Source organism: Varanus komodoensis, unplaced genomic scaffold (genome assembly GCF_004798865.1).
Source record: "Varanus komodoensis strain SLA01 unplaced genomic scaffold, ASM479886v1 scaffold62, whole genome shotgun sequence".
NCBI lineage: Eukaryota > Metazoa > Chordata > Lepidosauria > Squamata > Varanidae > Varanus > Varanus komodoensis.
In genome coordinates, this window is record NW_025336248.1 from 2,191,662 (window position 1) to 2,212,328 (window position 20,667).

At 43.6% G+C, this 20,667-nt stretch overlaps 1 protein-coding gene across 3 annotated transcripts in view; it reads right to left on the reverse strand.

The window, feature by feature from the left end:
• Positions 1 to 2,146: 2,146 nt before the first annotated feature.
• The window catches only part of SBK3 (SH3 domain binding kinase family member 3), a 51,526-nt gene continuing 33,005 nt past the window's right edge, over positions 2,147 to 20,667 (reverse strand). For 2 of the 3 annotated variants that reach the window (XM_044450096.1, XM_044450093.1), the window contains exons 2-4: positions 12,218 to 12,415; positions 8,980 to 9,182; positions 2,147 to 7,933 (exon numbers count right to left, since the gene is read on the reverse strand). In XM_044450096.1, coding sequence (XP_044306031.1) covers positions 7,148 to 7,933; positions 8,980 to 9,182; positions 12,218 to 12,415 — 1,187 coding nt within the window. In that variant the 3' untranslated portion in view covers positions 2,147 to 7,147. The remainder of the gene's footprint in view (positions 7,934 to 8,979; positions 9,183 to 12,217; positions 12,416 to 20,667) is intronic. The other variant, XM_044450095.1, reaches the window with a different exon arrangement.

A 20,667-nucleotide genomic window follows, 5' to 3' on the forward strand; every position in this document is an offset into this window, starting at 1 on the left:
GAAAGGACTGAGAGAGCTTCGGCTATGGGATAGTATAGAAATGAAATAATAATAGTAATGATAGTAATAATAATAATACAGAAGAAGGCCTGGAGTCAAACCTAGCATCTAACCACGGGAGGTGGTTGAGGCCCAATCGGTGAGGGTGTTCAAGGATAGACTAGACATGCGCATGGTGGGCATGTCATGAGTGGAGCCAGGGGTCAGACTAGATGGCCCGAGAGACCCCTTCTGTTTCTATGTTTCTATCTATAGGACTGGGAAAGAATGATGTGTACAGTCCTGGTGAGCTATGTCCAAGCTGTATGCTGCAGACGATATTGGACTAGATAAACTTATAGCTGATTCAGTATAAGATGGCTGATGGTATTTCTCCAAGGTGGCATACATAATTGCCCTCCTTCCAGCATCCATTTATCCTCACAGGTACATACACTGGGGTTGTGCTCCTTAAGACTAAAGTGCCACTGAGCCTTTGGCCAGCATGGGCAATGGTTGGAGCATAGTGCCTGATCTTACCCAACAGAAAGCTTATGTGGAAGTGGAGAAGAGTACTTTCCTTTTGTGGAGATACTGCTCCCCACTGCTTGATAAGGGTGACAATGTACAATAAAACAATAACAAGAATTAAGACACTTGTATAAAGGCTGATTTATTTATTTATTTGGGATATTTCTAACCTGTCTAATCACTCTGCGTTTCTGGACAGCTTACAACAAATCCAATAAATACAACAAAACTGGGAATGCCAAGGCAAAGGCACTGCTAGAGTTCTTAGTACTGCTACTTCTAGGCAGAAGCATCAGCAGTATGCTTGGTTCCTCCTGGGTGCTATGTGCCCAGGATGTCTTATGCAGCCTTCTCGCTTTGGGGGCAAAGTGCCCTTTCTCCCCAGTTTCTCATCAAAGAAATTCTCCCCCTGAGCAAAGCCTGATGTTGGACAGATAAAGCCTCATGCAGCTTTTTCTGCAAAGCTGCATAGTTTATATACAGGGTGTGTGCGTGTGTGTCCTTGTGTGCCTTCATAGGGTAGTGAGGGCTAAACTAGATGCTACATTAAATGCCTAGCGCTTACATGATCCTAATATTTTTATTTTACTCTAAGTATGTAGGGTGACCAAGCCGACCTCCCTCACAGAGTGTTCCACAATCAGGGGACCACCATGGAAAAGGCCTCATTCCGTGTTGCCATTCTCTCAACCTCCCACAGAGGAGGGACCTGAAAGCAGGGCTCAGACTATGATTATAGTGTTAGACCTTCCCATCCAAATTATCCCAGCTGCAGTAAAAGGGGGGAAATGACACCAGTACAGTATAGGGTGTGTGTGTGTGTTTGTGTGCGTGCGTGTTTAACCTATTTCCCACCTGGTAAGTTCTTTTAGAAATGATTAGGTATTGTTTTTGCATACTGTATCTTAAATGTTATTAAATTCATTGTAGTGAGATAAAGATGGAAGTGAGTTGATAAGTGATTTTTGAAGTGTATTTTGTGACAAGACAAATAAATATGTATCATTAGTATATGAGAGAGATGGAGATTCAGCTATTTATGCCATGTTTAAACACAAGATTCACAGTGTTTAATGGTAGGAAGCCTAAAGGATGATCTAGTATGCATCCATGTACACTGGACCTGCTTCTCAAGTTTACCCAGAGAGGGTTGGGCGCAGCATCTCCTAATGCATTCCAAAGTGCTATCCCACCTCCTGCTGACAATAAATCACTAGCTCACAGTTAAGCTTTCTCCTCCACCTACCCCTCTCCCATCTCCCAGCAGGTGGAAAAGATGAGAGGAACTGCAGAGGCGGCCTAGCAACTCCTCTTGGGGAGGGTCCCCCCCCCCCCAGTTGCCAGCTCTTGAGTACAGCCAGCTGCTGCGGTTGCCGACTGACGGGACCTTTTGTGCTCTGAGGTCATCTCTTTAGAGCTCATTGCTCCGGCATCTTCTGGCTTTGCTCCCAAGCTATCGGTATCCTCCGCCACACCCACCATTGGCACTGGGAATGGACACCCCTTGGACCAAAGTGCTTAGCATTGTGGAACTGATCTTGATATCACAGATACATGCCTCTTAGCTCTTGTAGTTGGAGAGATCTTCTGCTGAAGGGCCTTCATTTTCACTGTTAAAAAACAAAGTTACAATTTCTGCTGTGACAATCCTTGATCTTTATTGATTGACTTATTTAAAACTTGTATACCCCATGCTATACATAAAGTCTCAGGATGGTCCGACAACAAAGGCTCAGCAGGGAGCAACACATGTGGAAGTGGTGTATGACTAACAAATAGCAGTGACATAGGGAAAGGCTAGCAGGCCAATAGCACTCTACTTCAGATCCCATGTGCTTTTTCCTCAGGAACACCTGTATTTTTGTCAAGAAAATGAAAAACTCACTATGCATTGGCTGGGTTCAGGCAATACAACAAGTCATGGTGGGTTTTTTAACCATTGTTGGTCTGTTGTGTTATCCAAACCTATTGTGATATCTCACCATGTTACATCTGGACTTTAGAAACCACAGTAAGAAATGATGGTTTGTTCTATGGTTTCTCCCTACCACCATGGCTTGTTGTGTTGTCTGAACCCAGTCACTGACTGGTTTAAAAATCAGTGAAGTTGGCTTATATGCTAAATATACAAGTTCAGAGCATAAATTCCTTTTGTTTTTAAGACAAACACTAAAGGAGAATTAACTATGTGGTGTTGAATTTGAATTGAATTGATCCCCAACATTTTTATTGGTGAGATCACTCAAGCCTCCTGCAGTTACTTACAACAACATGCTACCAGGTAGTGGTCTCCACCACCAACTACAGTCTTTTAGAACAAAGAGTGTTTTATAGATTCTGAGTCACATGGGCCCAGCAACTGGGTAGTTGATGAGGAAATAAGGGGAACATAGTCAGAAGAAGGTGAGAGGTCTACGAGGGGCTCAATACAATGGCATTTGATTGCAGGAGATTAACATAACGATCACTGAGTCACAAGGATTATTGTGAGTCTTTTAGCATGCAAATAGGGTGATTGCAATGCTGTTAACCTGGCAGTCTTATTGGCCCTTGTTGTTGTTGTTAGTCCCGAAGTCCTGCGTGGTGTGTCAGTCCCACCGCAACCCCATGGACAACACTCCTCCAGGCTCCACTCCTCCTCCTATTGGCCCTTACTGATCATCAAAAACAATAGCCCTGGCTGCTTCTAGGCAAGCTATGAACTCCCACTTCTTAAAGTAACAGCAAATGCTAAATGGTAATCTGGCTTGGAATTTTTGGGTGCTTCCTGAGAAAGTGGTGAAGGTGTTTTATAACACAAAGGCACATAAGCAACCCTTTTCTGCCTGGATTTATCTGAATTTTCCCAACAGGTACATGCAGACATTTTAAGAGTAAAACAACTGTGTGTGCTGAGTGAGACTTGACTCTGGACTGCCTTTTGCTGCCTTCACTGATCAGGATTTCTATACTACTTCATGCCAGAAGATGGCAGTAGGCCTTTTCGTTCGTAACATAAGATGCCAAACAGACTCCAAGGGAAATAACACAAGGTAAGTCTCCATCTTGCACTGCCAGCATGAAACCATTGCCATGAAGGATTAAAGTAAAGGAATTTAGGTGTTACTTTTAGCTTTAGCTGTCAGTCCTAGGCTGAAGACATCATCTGAAAGTCACAAAATGTGACTTCCTGGAAACCTGCAGCTGTGATGAAGTGGCAAAATGTGGTCCATTTTGAGTTGACTGCACAAGCCTTCACACCACTACCTCAGCTCATGGCTGTGCACTTACAGTTCTCTCAAACTGACCACATCGAGGCAAAAGGCCACATTCTCAAAAGGTTTGTGTGAAGCACAAAATACTTAAAAGAATGTTAATAGAATCACTACATAGGTCTCTGATGCTTTCCTTAAAGTTTATGATAGCAGATAATAGCCCCATTATTCATAGCATGCCGGAGAAAAGTCTGAAATGGGCATTCTCAAAAGCCAATCAGGAAGCAAATCCTCAGGCCTTGGAAAGAACAGCTTGTGAACTCCTGACCCTAAGGTCCTGTTTCAGTTGGAAATTAGAGGCATGAGAGCCACTCCTTTGATACTTAGAGATTGGAATTCTGCTGCCCTACTCTGGGGCATGGTCCATGAAAAAAATGGGACCCATGCAAGGGGATTTTGGAATACTTCTAGATGGGAAAGATGATGTCATAGTCATTCACCAGACTCGGTCCACACTGCATGGTTTCCACACTTCATGGTTTTTAGTGTGGAGTTCCTGACAATCAGACTCATCATGGGAACTCTTTACCTTCCCAATATACCCTTCCCTCTCAGTCTTCCAGGAGGCATCCGAGGAGGCAGAGTGGGGAGGAATCAGGCTCCTCATCTTGGCAGCTATGAAGGTAAGCTGACTTCTACTTTTAAGCATTCTCTGTTGTGCAAATTGGGCTCAGACTCTGAAGTGTAGCAGCGTATGAAGAAGCTGATGGGGCACCCTCCCCTCCTGCTCCAGAAGCAAGATGGGGGGGTGCAATCCATGCTCAGGCAAAGTGGAGCAAGCTGAGCTATGCTGCAGAAAAGAACTACAACCCCTCTGGCACACCTGAGGGAAGTCCCTCATGCAAGAGAGCCGGAGGGGCAAGAATCCACCAAGCTGCACTACCCAACTGCTCCTATCATCCACACCATTGGCCATGCTGATGGGAACTACACTCCAACAACATTTGGGAGGGGCACATGTTGTCCACCTCTGCTTTACACTGTATCACAGCAAGGTTTTGGCAGGGGGCATGTGCCACCCCATCTTAGTCTTGTGTGCCAAGGAATACAGCCATTGGACACAAGCTTCTTCATTGCTAACAATTTATTATAGAAATTCCATCAACAAGACAATAAAATTAACACACACACCATTGTCACTGTGCTTCATTATTATAATTTTAAAAAATCTACATCGGCCACTGCATTTTCAAATCCATTCATCTGTTTGTGCTTTTTTACCTATGTGATTGGGCTGGCCCTGCTACATTCACAAGAGAAGAGGTTAGGTTGCTTGTACATTAGAGCTAGTATATAAACCTTCGGCTCTGCCAAGATTTGGCTTTTCTGCTTTCAGCCAGAAACAGAATTAATAAAGCTAGAAATACTTTAATATAGTGCTATATTATCCTACAGCATCCTTCCCCAAGGCCAAGAACCTTCTGTAATGTCTGCTTATAATGCCCCATTCAGTAATATTTCAAGCAAATTTCAATTAAAAGAATGTTGCCTTGAAGGTTCAGCTTGATTTATTTCTTCTTTGTGACTACCAGTGAGAGAGTAAAGAGCCTGATCATAACTTCTTGAATAGCTTGTTTCTGAACTGATCAACTCTATTCCTGCAAATGGAGGGGAGTCTTTAATTATGGATTTCCTTTCATTCTTTTACCTTAATGGTAAAACAAGTCTATTTTACTTTTAAAGAGCCCTGTAAATTAATTTTCATGAGTCTAATAAATAACAAAAACCAAGATCTGAGTCATTGAGAAAGGCTGTTCCAGTATTGGGCTATCCATCACTAAGCTCCCCACAATCCGAAATGTTTGTTTAAGGAACAGGAACAGATCCCTTAATAGTGCCCACTGGACAACCTGGTGTTGTGGATGTTTTTTAAATTCCTTAAAAAATCCTATAAATTAGATCTGAAAAGGAATGAGAAAATGTCAGGGAGGTGAGCAACTGGAGGGTTTCTCACTGGCATTGTAATGTCTGGCTCATCACTGTATCACATGACAACCACCCCTCGCAATTATCCACGCACGGTTTCTGCCTCATTTTTCATGGTTTTCTAAGCTACCTTTTTGGAGATGTTTCAGATGCAAAGAACTTCCATATGCTTCAAGGATATATATATTCCATGCTAGCAGCATTATGATTTATAATGCTTTCAGTCTCCTGCTGCCTCCTCATCACCACCCTGTCTTTCTACTCCTCTGCCTTCATTCCCTACTGCTTCCTCTCAGTGATTCAGTGGGGTTTAAGTGCAGGAAAACCCCATACCCAATGCTCAATTTCTTTCTCACTTGCTTTGGCCAGGGGCTGCCTGGAAAAAAAGCCCCCTCTCTGCTCCCATCACCAAGGAAAGAGTAGGAAATGGTAACAAGGAAAAGGAAACCAGGGGAAGAGTGCAGTGGCGAGAGAGGATTTTGCTGGGCGCCACCATGCAAGAGTGTGCAACAACAAAAGGGGGCATTGAGGAGGAATAGGGTTCCCTCAAAAATTGGCATGCCAAAGGCATGAGCAGCAGAGAATGAGGCTGAAATAGCTCAAAGTTAGTCTTCCTAATCACATGCACACCCCGCACCCTTCTTCTCCATGATTTTTATGATTATTTTTATTTTGCCACTACCGTTGTTTGTGCATGTATGGTGGAGATGAACTCTGTATAACACACATTTTAAAACCTACATTGCTATGTGCCTTCACATTTTAAAACCTACATTGCTATGTGTACATGCTTTCAGTGGAATATATATATATATATATATATATATATCTACGAGTGTACACACACGCACTCGTATATGGGAACTCCTCCTACCTCTCCCACAATTGCATCTCTGTGCAATGCTCATGTTATAAACACAGAAGATGCTGCAACAATTCTAGTTTGCAGAAACACCAACATGGTGATGCCTACACACAAACAGAGCTCTAGCATTGATCCTGTCTTGCAAAACATTGGTCTGCAATTATTTGATACTGATATTGACTGGATGTTCCAGAAAAATAAGAAAATATTAATATATGCAACTGCAGAGGTCTGGTGAAAATAAGAATCATATGTGTGGGAATAGGAAGTGGACAAAGGATGCACTTCCAGTGAGAAAGCAACCTTTATCTCCGCTAGAGGTATTCCTGTGAGGTTACTGAAATGGAAGTTGTTCTATTTGGTATCTCTATTACCTGGTCATGCACCAGCCCTCTGGCCAGGGAGGGCATTTCTCTCTACTGAGTGACTAGTTCTGTTCTGCCCTGACCAACAGGCAAAGAGGGAGGTGACACTACTTTACTCAATATTCGGAAATTTCTCCCATAGCTGGTCACACTACTGCTAAATCCTCCCTCCTTGACTTGGGCCTTCCATCTTCCCTTGACCTGTTTGAAGAAGGGAGTGCCTTCCTTCAGGGCTGGAGCCCAGGTTCTGCCTGCCTTGAGTCTTTCTGTGGAGTGGGATTGCTTCCAGGGTTGGGCTGCATTTGTATGGTATGTGTTTTCTCTGAGACAATCAGTTCTGGCTGTATTTGCCCAAGGCGATTACCCTGGGGGCTGCTGCCCGTGTCTGTGTCTGCCTCAGCAGGGCTGCCGAGGCAGGCCTCAGGTTCTTCCACCTTCAGAGAGTCACCCTGGGAGCCCTGTGTCTCTCCACAGGTATCTACTCGCCAAGGCAGAGGTAAGTACTTGTGCACTTCGATGGCGGGACTGCGGCGGTTTGGGTCAATAGCCATTAGGCGGCGGAACATGTCCAAGGCATGAGTGCTGAAGCCTTTCCAGAGGCCCGGAGCCTCCCCTGGCACAGTGCGGTTCTGCCAAATGCCAAATCCCTCATACTGAGGGTCAGGACTCATTGCCACATCCCAAGGGAAGCAACCGGTACAGAGGCAGAAGAGCAGCACCCCAAAGGCCCAGACGTCCAGGCTGGAGTCCAGCGCCAGCGTCTCGGTACCCTCCAGCACACACAGCTCAGGCGGGGAATAGGGCAGGGTGCCAGACATGGCAGCTACTGGGGTGCCTTCCAGGCGAGTCAGGCCAAAGTCCCCTAACTTCACCAGACGACACTCTTTGTCAAAAAGCAACACATTGTCCAGCTTTATGTCTCGGTGCACCAAGGCCTTGCTGTGCATGAAGTCCAGCGCCTCTGCCAGCTGGGCTGCACACCTTTTCACCTGCATCTCGGGAAGGCCGTCCTGCTGCAGAGAAGAGAAGAAGAGGTGTTAAAGAGGACACACACTTAAGGCCCAAACCCTGCAAGAAGCCCTGATGTCAGCTCTGTCCCCGAATCTACTCTGGTAAGACTATTACAGGGCCTAATAACATCACCCATGATATTAGGGGTTCATTCACTTGCTCATCTTCCAGTATGATAGATGCCATCTTCTGTCTGCGATGTCCTTCTGGATTCTACACATGTCAACCAGCCCAGTCCGTACAGAAAAAAATAAATGCACACAAACATCACACCAGAAACGGCACAAACCAGAACCCAGTGGGAGACCACTTCAGTCTCCCAAGGAAAGATAGAATGTGAAGTGACCATTGTGGAAAAGAGATTCTTCAAATCAAGATTAGAGTGAGAGCTTGCTGAGTTCACCAGGCCATTATTAAGTTTTATCCTATCCCCAGAGGCTTGAATCACAATAATTCAATACATTTGTTATCAGCAACTGCTGCACTGTAAGTGACCGCTATTAACATGAGAGTCACCATCAGTACTTTCTGCAGTGAATTTTCTTCTGACTTCACTGATTAGTGTTCTTTCTTCCCCACCCCTCCCTATCTAATCTATTATGGAAACTTTCCATAATACTTCTAAGGTTTTAATGGACTAGTCTAACTACAAGTTCTCTTTCTTTATTCTTCTTTGCGCACTTCTTTATTCTTCTTTGCACTGTACACTCATTGAATGACATGATTACTTTCATTGTAATGATTAAATGATAAATGATTATATTAAATTGATCCTGTGTTGCTCTGTATTATTGTTAATATTTTAATCATTTTTAAATTTCATTTAAATGTGATTTTAATATTAATGTTTTAAGGTGATTGTAATATTTAAATGTAAACTGCTTGGAACTTTTATTTTATATATATATAATATATATTTCTAGCACTATAGAAATATTACAAATAAATGCAAACCTAATACATCACAGTGCTATCTCATTTGTCCTGAAGGCTCTCCCTTGTTTATTGGCCCCACAAAGTCTCAGTCCTGTGTGTGTCCCTGCCATACCTCTGAGTTCAGGATGGTGCAAAGATCCCCAGCAGGTGCAAGCTCCTGTGTAAAGCCATAATGTGTGGATGTCTCAAAAGCACTGCTGGTGGTTCGGAGCAGGGCATGGTGCGAGGAGAGGCAAAGAGCGATGCAGTATTCCCGCAGGAACTCCCGCCTCCCGGTTCGTTCCTTAGGCATCAGCTTCAGTGCCATTGGAGTCCCTGTAAGGAACGAGGAAGCATGTCAGTGGAGGAGAAAGTACCTGTGCCTTTTTCAGAAACTTAATGCAGAGGAAATTTAACAGGTAAAGTTTTTCATGCTGCTGATTTCTGTTCTTGTAAGAAAAGCTTTATCCATAAACTGTTTCACACAGTTAAGGACATAGTGGCAGAGCCAGTAAAATACAGGTGGCAACCCTTTTTGGGAGAGTGACTGATGCCATGTTTGCTTGGCAGACAGATATTGGCCTGTTTGTTCAGGGTTTTACCATAGAGGGCTTGTTCCATTCCAAGTAATCTATCATTCATTGATTATTGTATCTTGTTTATTATTCCTTCCTTCCTTCTGTCATTTCAAGCTTTCATAGATGGTCACAATAGCCACTTTTTGATGGCTTACAGCAATTGAAAGACTAGAAAACAAAACATTAAATCCATAAAGATTATCGGCAAATTCAATAAATAAAGGCATAAATTCCAGCTGCAAGGACACCAACTGTTCCCCATTCTGCACATGTGAAATGAGGCTGAAAAAGGCACAGCACAACTGAAGGAAGGCATTACAGGGCATCCACAGTGCAGGAAACAGAGTCAGGACTGGCTGGGATTGTGTCCCCTGCAGAGATGCTGCGTGAGGCAGACATGTTGATCAAGAAGAACAAGTGCCTGTCATTTCCCTTGCTTGCCTACACATGGGCATACTTTATTCTTGCCAGAAGGTTCTGGATTGGAAATTATTTTTTTCATGTTGGACACATTGAATAAATGCTCTAGTATTTATTGAGCATTTATTGACTTCTCCCACAGCCATCTTACAGTATAGTTGGGGGAAGTAGAAACAAACAGTTATTTCCGGCCCACATGTGTTTTGGTCACCTAGTGACTGGCATCTGAGCTCTTAGGAGCTGGTCATCTCTGGATGGAAGGAACAGACTTCCCAGACAGAAGGTATCTGAGGCAACTCAAACTCTTAACAAGTTACTCATTTTTAGAAATTTATCAATTCCTCCATTATCAGTATACCAGTGTCTCCCCAGCAGGGGGCAATGTGAAGCTACCCCACAATAATAAGGAAGACTTGGGTAACAAGTTCCCAGAAAAGAGATCTGTCCCGATCCTGATTTTGGGATTTAGTTCGTATCTGTTGTGCTGCCTGATATTCACTTAAACATTTGTGTAGGCAAGATTGCCGCCTTCCTTATTTCTTGTCCCTACAGCTGTGAGGTTGGCCAGTTTGCTGCTCTGCACAAGGCCTGGCCAACACAACACCTGCTTGCTGGCAGCTGCCCACATGCCTGGGATGACACAGCTAATTAATTACAGGCCTTGTGAGCTGGATGAGGGCAGGGAGCCACTTGGGCTGAGCCAGAGCTGATCTAGCCAGGGCTCAAGTTAAATCAGGATGTATCTTTGGGAGTGGATTTGAGGAGTAGGGTAGGTGCTCTCCAAAGCTAAGGTGAGCACCCTCTTGGACAGAAGGGCATTGTCTAATTATCTGGCATGCCTCCTATTTTCCCACAGGAACCACTGCAGAGCCCTTGATCTAAGTGTCCCCAAATGACAGTGATGCAGTGATGACTTTAAATATATGGACACCTTATGCAAAGAAATTATTTCCCCTTTCTCCTGCATAATTTAGAAGTAGCCACCTTCTGATACCAAGTTTCCCATCCTTAGATTCTTAAGAAGAAAGACTGAGATAAAGGGTGACTCCACATCTGTTTTCCACTCTTATCTGCCAAACCAGTAGGAAGATAAGTGAGCTTGAAGCCAAAGAACACTTCAGTTTTACCAGGACTAAGAGAGTTGGGCCCAGTTCACATGACAAGGCAGGCTCAGTGAGGATTATTTAACAAATAATGAGCTGTGCTATGTGATATTTTGAGTGCATGATTTGGGCAATGCCATCCTGTGTGAACTGGACCACCGCATTTACAGATTAAAGAACCCTTGCATGACCCTACTACAAACCCTCAGATAGGCCATGGTGGCTGGATCTTCATGACACAACAATCCCCTACAATTGCTCTGATCAGGGATTGCATATTCAAAACATCACCTGGCATGCATCATACTCCATCATATGATGACAAACCCCAATGACAAGTATGCTGTGCAGAGCAGTCTGAGCCAAGACCTGCAGTCCAGTATTGCTTTGAGGCCCTTTGTGCTTTTTATGATTGATGTAATTGGTTGATTCCTGATGCCCACCCTGGGATTCTTGTAACCAACCCTACCAGCTAGAGAACAATTCACTGGGCAAGCGGTTAGCTCAGCCTAATCTACAGCACAGAGTTGTTGTGTTGAACAAGTTAAGCCTTGTAAAGCAAATGCATACATAGAAATTTGCTATATGGAAAAAATGAGTTATTCCAGCTTAACTATCAGAGATTCCTCAAATAATCTTGAGCTTCATGCTGATACTGAATTGTCTATAGAAGACTAGAAGGCAATTTCCTCACCATTCATAGAAGTTATTGAGGAATGGGGACCTCCTGTTCAAGCATCATTGGTAGCAGGAATGAATCTCTGGTCAAGGTGGTGAGATGATTCAAGCAAGCCCAGAACAAGTGTGGCTTCATCCCTGCTCCAAACTGAATCCAAGGAGACTTTGACACTGCAGAGGATGCCAGTGCTGCAGTTTCACACATCTGCCCAATAATTTATCAGAGGAAAGTGGCACAAAAGGTAGGAGAACACAGAGGAAGCATCACTGCTCAGGCGTTCTTTAGGTTGTTCAAAGGTAGAGGTGAAAGGCCACCAGGTTCCTGTAAGAGTTGCACAGAACTGCAAATTTGGGTTGGTGATGCTTGGTGTGCAAGCAGGAGTGAAAGAACATCTATTGAAAGGGTCTTTCTCTTTACAACTCTTACAAATAAAGCCTCCACTTGCCCCTGTCCATCCTGCTGCTCAGTCAGCAAGAGAGAGGGCAGACCTGGCTATCAATTGTTCCAAGGCCAATGAGATGGAGGAGAGAAGGGTGAATGTAAAAGCCATGCCTCCTGTGGGCTAGTCTAGAAAGGCTCTTGTATGCTCACCTTTTTCACGTTGCTGAACATGGAGAACGTGTCCATAGGAGCCACTGCCCAGCTCCTTGGTTATACTGTATTTGTCCTCCACCTCCAGCTGGAGTAGGTTGTGGGAGGTGATGGACATGAGCTGCTCCAGGAACTCCTCATTATCCTCAGCATCTTCAAGGTTCCCAGCTGAACTGGTGCCCTGCTCACCTGTACAGCCTGAGGGGCGGCAGGGTGGGGAGGATAACAAATGAAACTTGTTAAACTTATTGTAACTTATTTGCATGGAATCTGTGTCTATCTTATTCCAAAAAGTTTTGTTTAGGCTCAGAATCAAACTTTAAACCAGAATTGCTTTAGTTTTGCTTAATCACAGAGTAGTTTAGTTTTAATTTTAGTTAAACTTTAACCCCCTTAAAGGTAAGAATGCTGAAAAGGATAAAATAATAACTGAAATCATTCTTTCTACATTAAAGAAAGGCAAAAAATGACAACTGGAAAAAGCATAAAAACACGTTTGATTTAGCAAACCTCTGGTTACTTCAAATATTACAATATCTAACTCCTGCTGTGTGTGTACTGGCCTTAGTTTATCAAACAATGGGGACTGAATGTGGATACTCTGAAGGGAGAAGGAATCATTCCAAGGATACTGGGCCAGACTGCATTTTACTCCTGAAATCTAAGCCCTTCTCTCCCTGTCTGTACATCTCTTTATACAGATGTCCTTGAATGCAGACACATTGTCTTGAGATGATACGTAAATCAGCAGTTACACACTTGTGCTTTTTCTTTGTTCTGGGGCCTGAGCCCCAGGCCTGAGCCCCAGAACCTTTCAGGGCTAGCACAGCCCCTGACGTCAAGTGCCAAAATAACTTGACCAGCCATGAGTACTATGTGACTCAAGCAGGGCACCATTTGCTCCTCCTAAAGTAGCAACTTGTCTATGGGCCAGCCTTGAGCCTGCAGGGCAAAATTTCTCCTACATGTACAAGCATCTTGGAGACTTCATATGAGTATGAGACCTTTTGCACTCTCATAGGCAAGTATGCAAGCTAGTTCAGCCTCAGGCCATGCTTATTTTAGCATCTCTTTGGGAAGGCAGCTGACGCCCCAGTGTGACCAGTGCAGTTTCTTAGCTGAATGGTCAGGGAGAAGATGTGGTTCCTCCTTCTTTTTCTTCTCTTGGTAGCCATCACCTCCAGTGGGATGGGGTGAGAACAGTTGTTGCTCCAGCAGCAGCTGGTCTATAGCAACAGAAGCAGAATAAGGCTTCTTTTCCCCTCAGTTTGGCTGGGTGAATTAGGAGTGTATTGCTGCAGCAACAGTGGATTGCTTCGCTTCGCTTCTTCTGCAAGAAGGGGGTGGCCATAGCTCATTAGCAGTGTACACTTTGTAGGCAGAAGTTCCCAGGTTCAATCTGCAGCCTCTCCAGGTAGGGCAGGGAAAATTCAAGCCTGAACCCCAGGAGCTGTTGCCGGCCAGAGTCAGCAATACAGGTCTAGATGGTCCAATGATCTGTCTCAGTATCAGGCAGCTTCCAATGTACCTGCACGTATTTAACTACTTTAGTTTATCTAGTGAGAGGCAGAAGATACACCAGAGGTAAGAAACTTGATGAACATGGCAGTGTGTTCCTCTAAGACGTTTACTTGAGGAGAAACTCCAACGTTCTGAGAGAAAGAAGTGATGCAGAAGCTAGTACATCTGAGGTCGTTATTTCTTCCTCTTCTGCCCCCCTGACCCACTTCATATAGGCTCAATTAAAAAACTGAAGATTTTGAGAAAGATACAAGTATGGTGACCCCACATTCACAGACTGGCAGGCAACACTGAGAAGTTTTCACACACAATCCAACAAGTGTATATTTTCGTACAGTTCCCATGGGTGGTGGCTGCTCCCTGACTCTCAGGGTATTAAAAGCTGGCAGGCAGGTGGATGCCTCAGATCTGTGTGAAGGGGGATTGGAAGGAATGGGTAAATCACCTGCAGGGGGAAGGAATTAGCCTAGCAGCAAGCTGGTCACTGGGAACTGAAACTCAGCCAGCACAGTGGCATCCTTCCACCATCCCGCACACGGCGGGGGGGCATTCCCGACATGCCGCCTGCATGTGTGCTAGCAAATGACTCTGCAGATTCAGATCCCAAACAGACCTTCAGAGTGAGAAAAATGAGTGCTAAGGAAAAGCAGACTGGGGTGCATTGAAGAACACAGAGCAATTTCATCACAGATTATCAGCATGCAAAAAGAAGTAATGTTTTCTTTGGTCATTCTGTTCTGCACAGCCATAAGCTTGAGCAGTGCTTTACCACAGTGTTCCCATGAATACATTTGTATTCTACTTATTTTTAGACTAAAAGGAGCATGTGAAAACAATCTACTTCAAATTTGCTTGCTGGTGGAAAGGGGATATTTATATTCCCCTACTTAATTATATTGTGTAAATATAAATATTGCTTGGCTTAGGGCTGTTGGAGAAACAGGGTATGAGATGTATCAAGCATGTTAACATTTCAGACCTTTAACAAGGTCCACAGTTCTTAAGATTAGTGGGAAGTGTTAAAGGACCTTCAGCGTCTGCTTTAACTATTGAACCTTTGCATTTTGAAATTGCTAGTTTGAATTTTGAAACTTGTACACTATTTCAGTTCGGCTTTAGAGTTTTTGAGATACGTTTACATTTCTGTGCACTCCGCACTTCCCAGAAGCAGTGGAACGTTTCAGGGATGGCATTTACCTAGTTTCGGCTTCCTTTGGAAAGAGTTCATTGCAGGCTCAGTGGTGTCTTGTGATGTTTGGTTTATTTACACACAGGAATAACATACAACTGAAAGCGCATAGTGTAGCACTTTGTAAAGCAGCTAATTTACCACCCTGCACAGTAAGGACATTTTAGCCTTCCCATCTTCTTTCTTTACCTCTCATGTTCAAATTGCATTTTAATCTGCCTCGTTTTCCACACTTTGCTTCTGTTGCTCTCCACATACAGTTGTAGCTTAGCCCACATCCTTAGCTGGGCTATGTGGGAAAGGTGTATCAGCTTCTCCAAATTCTGGTGCCTTTTTTGTGTTAAGAATCCTTCTGAGAGCTTTGCAGTGCTCCAATCCTAAGAAGCCATAAACCTTAACAGCCTTCATGAGTCTTTTGCCTGACCCTGGATATGTTCAGGCTAAAGTCCTTAAACTTATCTGACTTCCAGAACAGGCACAAACCTTATCTTTGTGACATTTATGCGTGTGTTATGAAACATTCGAGTGCTTCCTCTTTCTTACATTCATCTGGGCTCATCATCTTTCAAATTTAGAAAAAAAACATCTTTGTGTGCCCATCTATATAGTCCATATCTCTTATGCAGAGAAACTTTTCAGGGCTTTTTTTAGTTCTGAGCACACATGGCTGCTTATTTTGTAAAGTTTTATAAGCATTTCCTTTCCAAAGGCCTTTGCACCAGGCAGGGATTAGACCAATGCAGAAATAAAATCCATAATACTCTCCGGAGCTGATGTAGCCCGAACAGTCTAATCTATTGTCCCTGGTCATTTCCATATGGTTCTCACTGAAATCTCACAATTTCAATGCAGCTTCAGTGATTTCTATTTAACCAATAAAAAAGACCTGTAACCAAACCCCAAACCATTTAGCATCAGATGTAAAAGCTAAATATGTACAGGTCCTTGTAAGTGAAGAAGCTTTCAGCTACTTATACTGAAGACCTTCTTTGAAGGAATCCAAAGATGCTTGGATGCTCGTGAGCATCCAATGGCAGGAGCAAGATCTCTGCCACTTCACCTTGCACCCTGCATTTAATCGAGATGACCATTTTTGGTGAACTAGCCAAAGTGCCAGCAAGGAGAAGCAGGGAGACTAGGGAGTTGATCACATTTGGTGTAGGTAAGTGACCCCAACTTTCTTCTCTCCCTGCCATTCAGCACGCCTCTCCTCCTGGACCCAAAGAGCATTTCTGCTCTGGGGAGACAGCAAGGAAGCTGAGCACTGGGGTTAAAGGAGTGTGGTGCTGGGGCTCCAATCATCCCTTTTCCTCCCCTCAAATTATTCTGGGAGGTCATAGGAGGATGACCTTATTTGTATAAACTGTTTATACAAACTAATTGGTGTTAGTTCCCCCTTACACAATTTCAGGACCCTGTTTTGCTCACTGTTATTGTAGCATGTTTTGCATGTGTCCTCTCCAGAAATGTATTATATTGTGTTGTATTTTTAAAATTTATTTTAATTTAATTTTATAATTTTATTTTATTTTATACATTTATATTTCACCTTTCTTTTAAAAAGCTCATGGTGTCTAACAGAAATAAGAAAACAAATGCAATAAAACAAGAATGCTAACAACAGGAGAAGACACACACAAAGTATAATTGGGGGCTAGAGCTCATGGGAAGATCCATCCTGAACCAGGAATAGCCCTGGATCGGCAGTGCTCTCAAAGCAAGGTGGATGGAGTTTGGAACATTACCATTGGGGAGAAGGAAGGTGCCTACCACCTCTTATAAAATGCATCAAACAAATCCAGAAATAACGTGGCACTTTAAGGTTCTTCAAATTAGATGCTGTCATCTCACAAAATTACGTGTGAGCCTGTGATATGTGACACATGTGATAAATAAATAAATTTAAATGACTTAACTGGGGCAAGCCAGCTTTCCAGGAGTAGGGGGGTAGATGTACACACTGGTCCCACTGTGGCTACAGGCTTGCTAGCCAGAGTCTGCTCACCCTCTTAGCAAAATAGTTATAGGGGCATGAAATGAATTCCCAAAGGAGCAACATTATCCTCCTTTGCAATAAATCGTGGATGGGTTCAAGTTTGCCAGGAAACTATAAATGGAAGCTCACTCCTCTAATTTAGAGATGCTCCCCCAAAGCTCAAAGGTACATAAGCAGCAGGCCTAGTCTGGGGCTGGTTCTCCTGATACTCACCATTGTGATAGTCATGAGATAGCGACAGGGGACAGAAGCATCTTTTAACAGAAAGAGGGGAGGCTCCTCAAACTGTGGGTCAAGATCTTCTTCCTAGCTCTTTTGTGCATTAGTCACTCTGGAGGGCAAGCATGGGAGGCAGCGATGAGTCAGTTTGCAAATTCGGCACTGTAAAACTCATTGGCAAGGACAGACATCGCACAGGGATTTGCTGCTAACTCAACAACAGCCAAGAAGCTGTATATGGCACAGAAAACCCTCCCTGAAGTCCCACCTGACCCTCCACACCAACTCTCTTCTTTATCTTCCTGTACGTAATTCTATGTTGTTGTTTTATTTTGGAGAGAACTCTTTTAGCCAGCGGTCTGGTATTATTCAAGGCAGAAAGACTGCCTCAATCTACACATATTCTCCTGAAGAGATGCGTATGCTCCATCATCCTGCTGATGACTGGGTTAACTTCTGAGATAGAAAATATGTCTATTTCATGATTCATTTTGTGCATGACTCATAGCAGAAGACATCAGACATGTCCACATTAACAGGGTACTCAGGAATCTCAGTGATTTCCCCTATGATTGATAGGGAAAACTTCACCCAGTGTTCCTCATGCCAAGGCAATGATGATCCTCTTCTGATGCGACATCACTTTTTGTTTTTGTTAGTCTGATGTACCTATGACTGCACTTACAATACATTGTTGTAAACTACCCAGAAATCTTTAGCTTTCTGCATAGAAACAAAATTATTCATAGCCATAATGTAGTCACTAGAGAGGGAGCTTAAACGTGTGTGTGTGAGGGGGACTGATTTCAAATGGCTTGATCCATGAAGCATGGCCTTGGGCAACTCATGCTCTTTCCCAATGTGGTCCATGCTATCTAGGTAGGTTTGTTAAAAATGCCTATTGGTCCACTGTGGCTAACAATAGTAAACTCATAGTACACAAACTGGAAACATCAAAGACAGAGTTGTTGTGAGGATAAGAGAGAATTCTGAATTCGGTGAAGGAATGCAGGGATTGCCTTATGCTGAGTCAGGCCATGGGCCCATCTGGCCCAGCATTGTTGACACTGACTGGCAGCAACTCTCCAGGGTTTCAGGCAGGGTTCTTTCTTAGCCCTACCTGGACATGCCAGGATTGAAACTGGGACCTTCTGTGTGCAAAGCACATGCTCCAGCATTGAGCTTTGGTCCTTCCAAGGAAGGTATGAGATACAACGGAAACTACCACAACTCCTTGGGGTAAAAAAGAAAAAAGAAAAAAAGATGGCATCTGCTTGCTTGCAAAATATGAACAACTTGTGGCACCCAATCCAAACATAGTTTATGCAGCCATGTATGACGGCTCAGTGGGAGTTCAGAGAACCTCTTGCTCTGGCTGTCTACTACCTGAACTAGGGTTGTGTAGTTCAACTTCTGCAGGCCTGCAAAAGATGCTTTTCCTCATAGATTTCCAACTTCACAGAATCACAGTTACTTGTTATCTCATGGAGAAGTCTTGACTTTTCACTCTCCCACCCTGCATTTTTAAATTTCCAATATGTGAGCATACTTAGGCTCAATCTCAATGAAGCACCCTCCAATGCTGATCAAGGTTAATCATACAATTCCTTAAATTCACAGTGCCAGGTATAGATTTGGTATTAATCCTGTTTTTGTCAGGCATACTTCTGAAACTAAATTCTATATATGCAAACAAAGTCTTGCAACATGAACGTTATATCATCAGCAACATGTGTCCCACTCTGTCACATAGTGGGATCAATGTCAGTATAAACCTCCCTTTCCTTTCCTTTCCTTTCCTTTCCTTTCCTTTCCTTTCCTTTCCATGATTCTTTGCACATGTGAAGATTCACATCTACATTTCAAGGTAAAAGACTTCAGGTACTCTTGCCATTGCCAGGTCCTGCATTGGTTCATATGTGTATAGAACTGCATTCTGACTGGTTTTACTTGTCCACTTGTACTTCCAAAATGGTTCTCAAGTGGATGCAGCTCATTCTAGTTTGGATATGAGGCAATATTATTTCCAGAGCCAGTTACCATGGCCATTTTCCACTCATGAACATTTTGTCTTTTTGTGGTGCCCAACTGCATTTTGTTTGTGTACACAGTGAGTCATTTCCAGAAAAAATACTTTTTAGGAATCTATGTTCCTATGACTTGTTCTCAGCTGCTCTGGCATTGTTTTTTCTTCACAAACGTTCAGGAAATCTGGGATTTCAAGGAGTTTCTACAAAACTCCACAGCCCTTGGCCACTGAATCACCCAAAACCATTGAGCAGAGCTGCAAAGAAGCAGTTCAAGAGAGTAACATACCCTTGATTCATACATGCACAGATGTATAGTTTAGGTGCCATCAATGGCTATTTTTCCTCCTTTTTTTCCTCAACATGAGTAGCATCTGCTTGCTTCCTGGGCAAAGAGCCTCTGTGCCAGCAGAAGTCTGTTCCTACTGTTCTACTGTTCCTCCTTACCAAGAGGAGAAGTAAAATAGCTACCCTACTTGTAGCATGGTAAATAGTAAACACCACAATGTCAAGGCACACACACAAAGAAATCAGGAGACAAGCCACATCCTCTACTGCAAATCCATGTCGGAAATGCAGGGCACACTTAAATCCAAAGTGTGGGGAAGTCATATTTGTAACATAAACTGGCCCAAGTCACAACTTGCCAAAGGGTTAACTAACATCTCAGGGAAATGGTTACAAATCCCAGGTGTTGATTCAAGGGAACCCAGCTGTCAAGGGCTGTGGGTGGGGGGGGGGGCACGATAGGGTCTGGGAATGCAAATGGAGAGGTATTGTAAATTATAACCAAGGACAGGAGAATTTGCACTCCCCAAGAAAGCAGGAGTTCCGGGGCAATAAGCAGGAATGGTCCTCACCTGGAATATGTCAGGTAATGTCACTCCAGGAGTGATCTGATACATGAAGGGAAGATAAAAGAAGGGAGCAGGGGCTTGGGGTACCTCTTCAATTAGAGGTTCCTTTTTGCTGCTGGAGGTTCTGCTGAAGAAAGCTCTGCTATCTTGTATATTGGAAGACTATGCCTGATATTTATTCTGTGTTTAGAGATAGGCTGGGGACGCTTTGTTGTTTTGTGTCCAAAGAGGCCAACAGGGCCTGGGGTCTTGGGGGACTTTGATCACTTGTTAATTGTGTCTATGCTGCTCTCCAGTTCCCCCTTTTCTTTCCCCTTCCTTGTGTGTGATTGTGCCTTATGCGTCTTAGTGGTTTTAGACCCTTCACCCCTATTGTGTTAGCCTTTTAAATAAAAATCTTTTTTCCCCAGCACTTGTGTTGTGTGCTGAATCCAATGTCTGGTATGAAAATAGGACCAGAGAGTTTCTCAGTGGAGGTTACAGCCCAGTGGCCTACAGGGAAGTGGGGACTCCAGGGTGGCTGACCACTTCAACAGTACTTAGAAAATTTGTCACAAAAGGAGTACTTCAATTGGTGCAAAATAGAGCTGCCAGGTTGCTGACAGGGACTGGGAGTTATTCTCATATAACCCCAGTTCTCC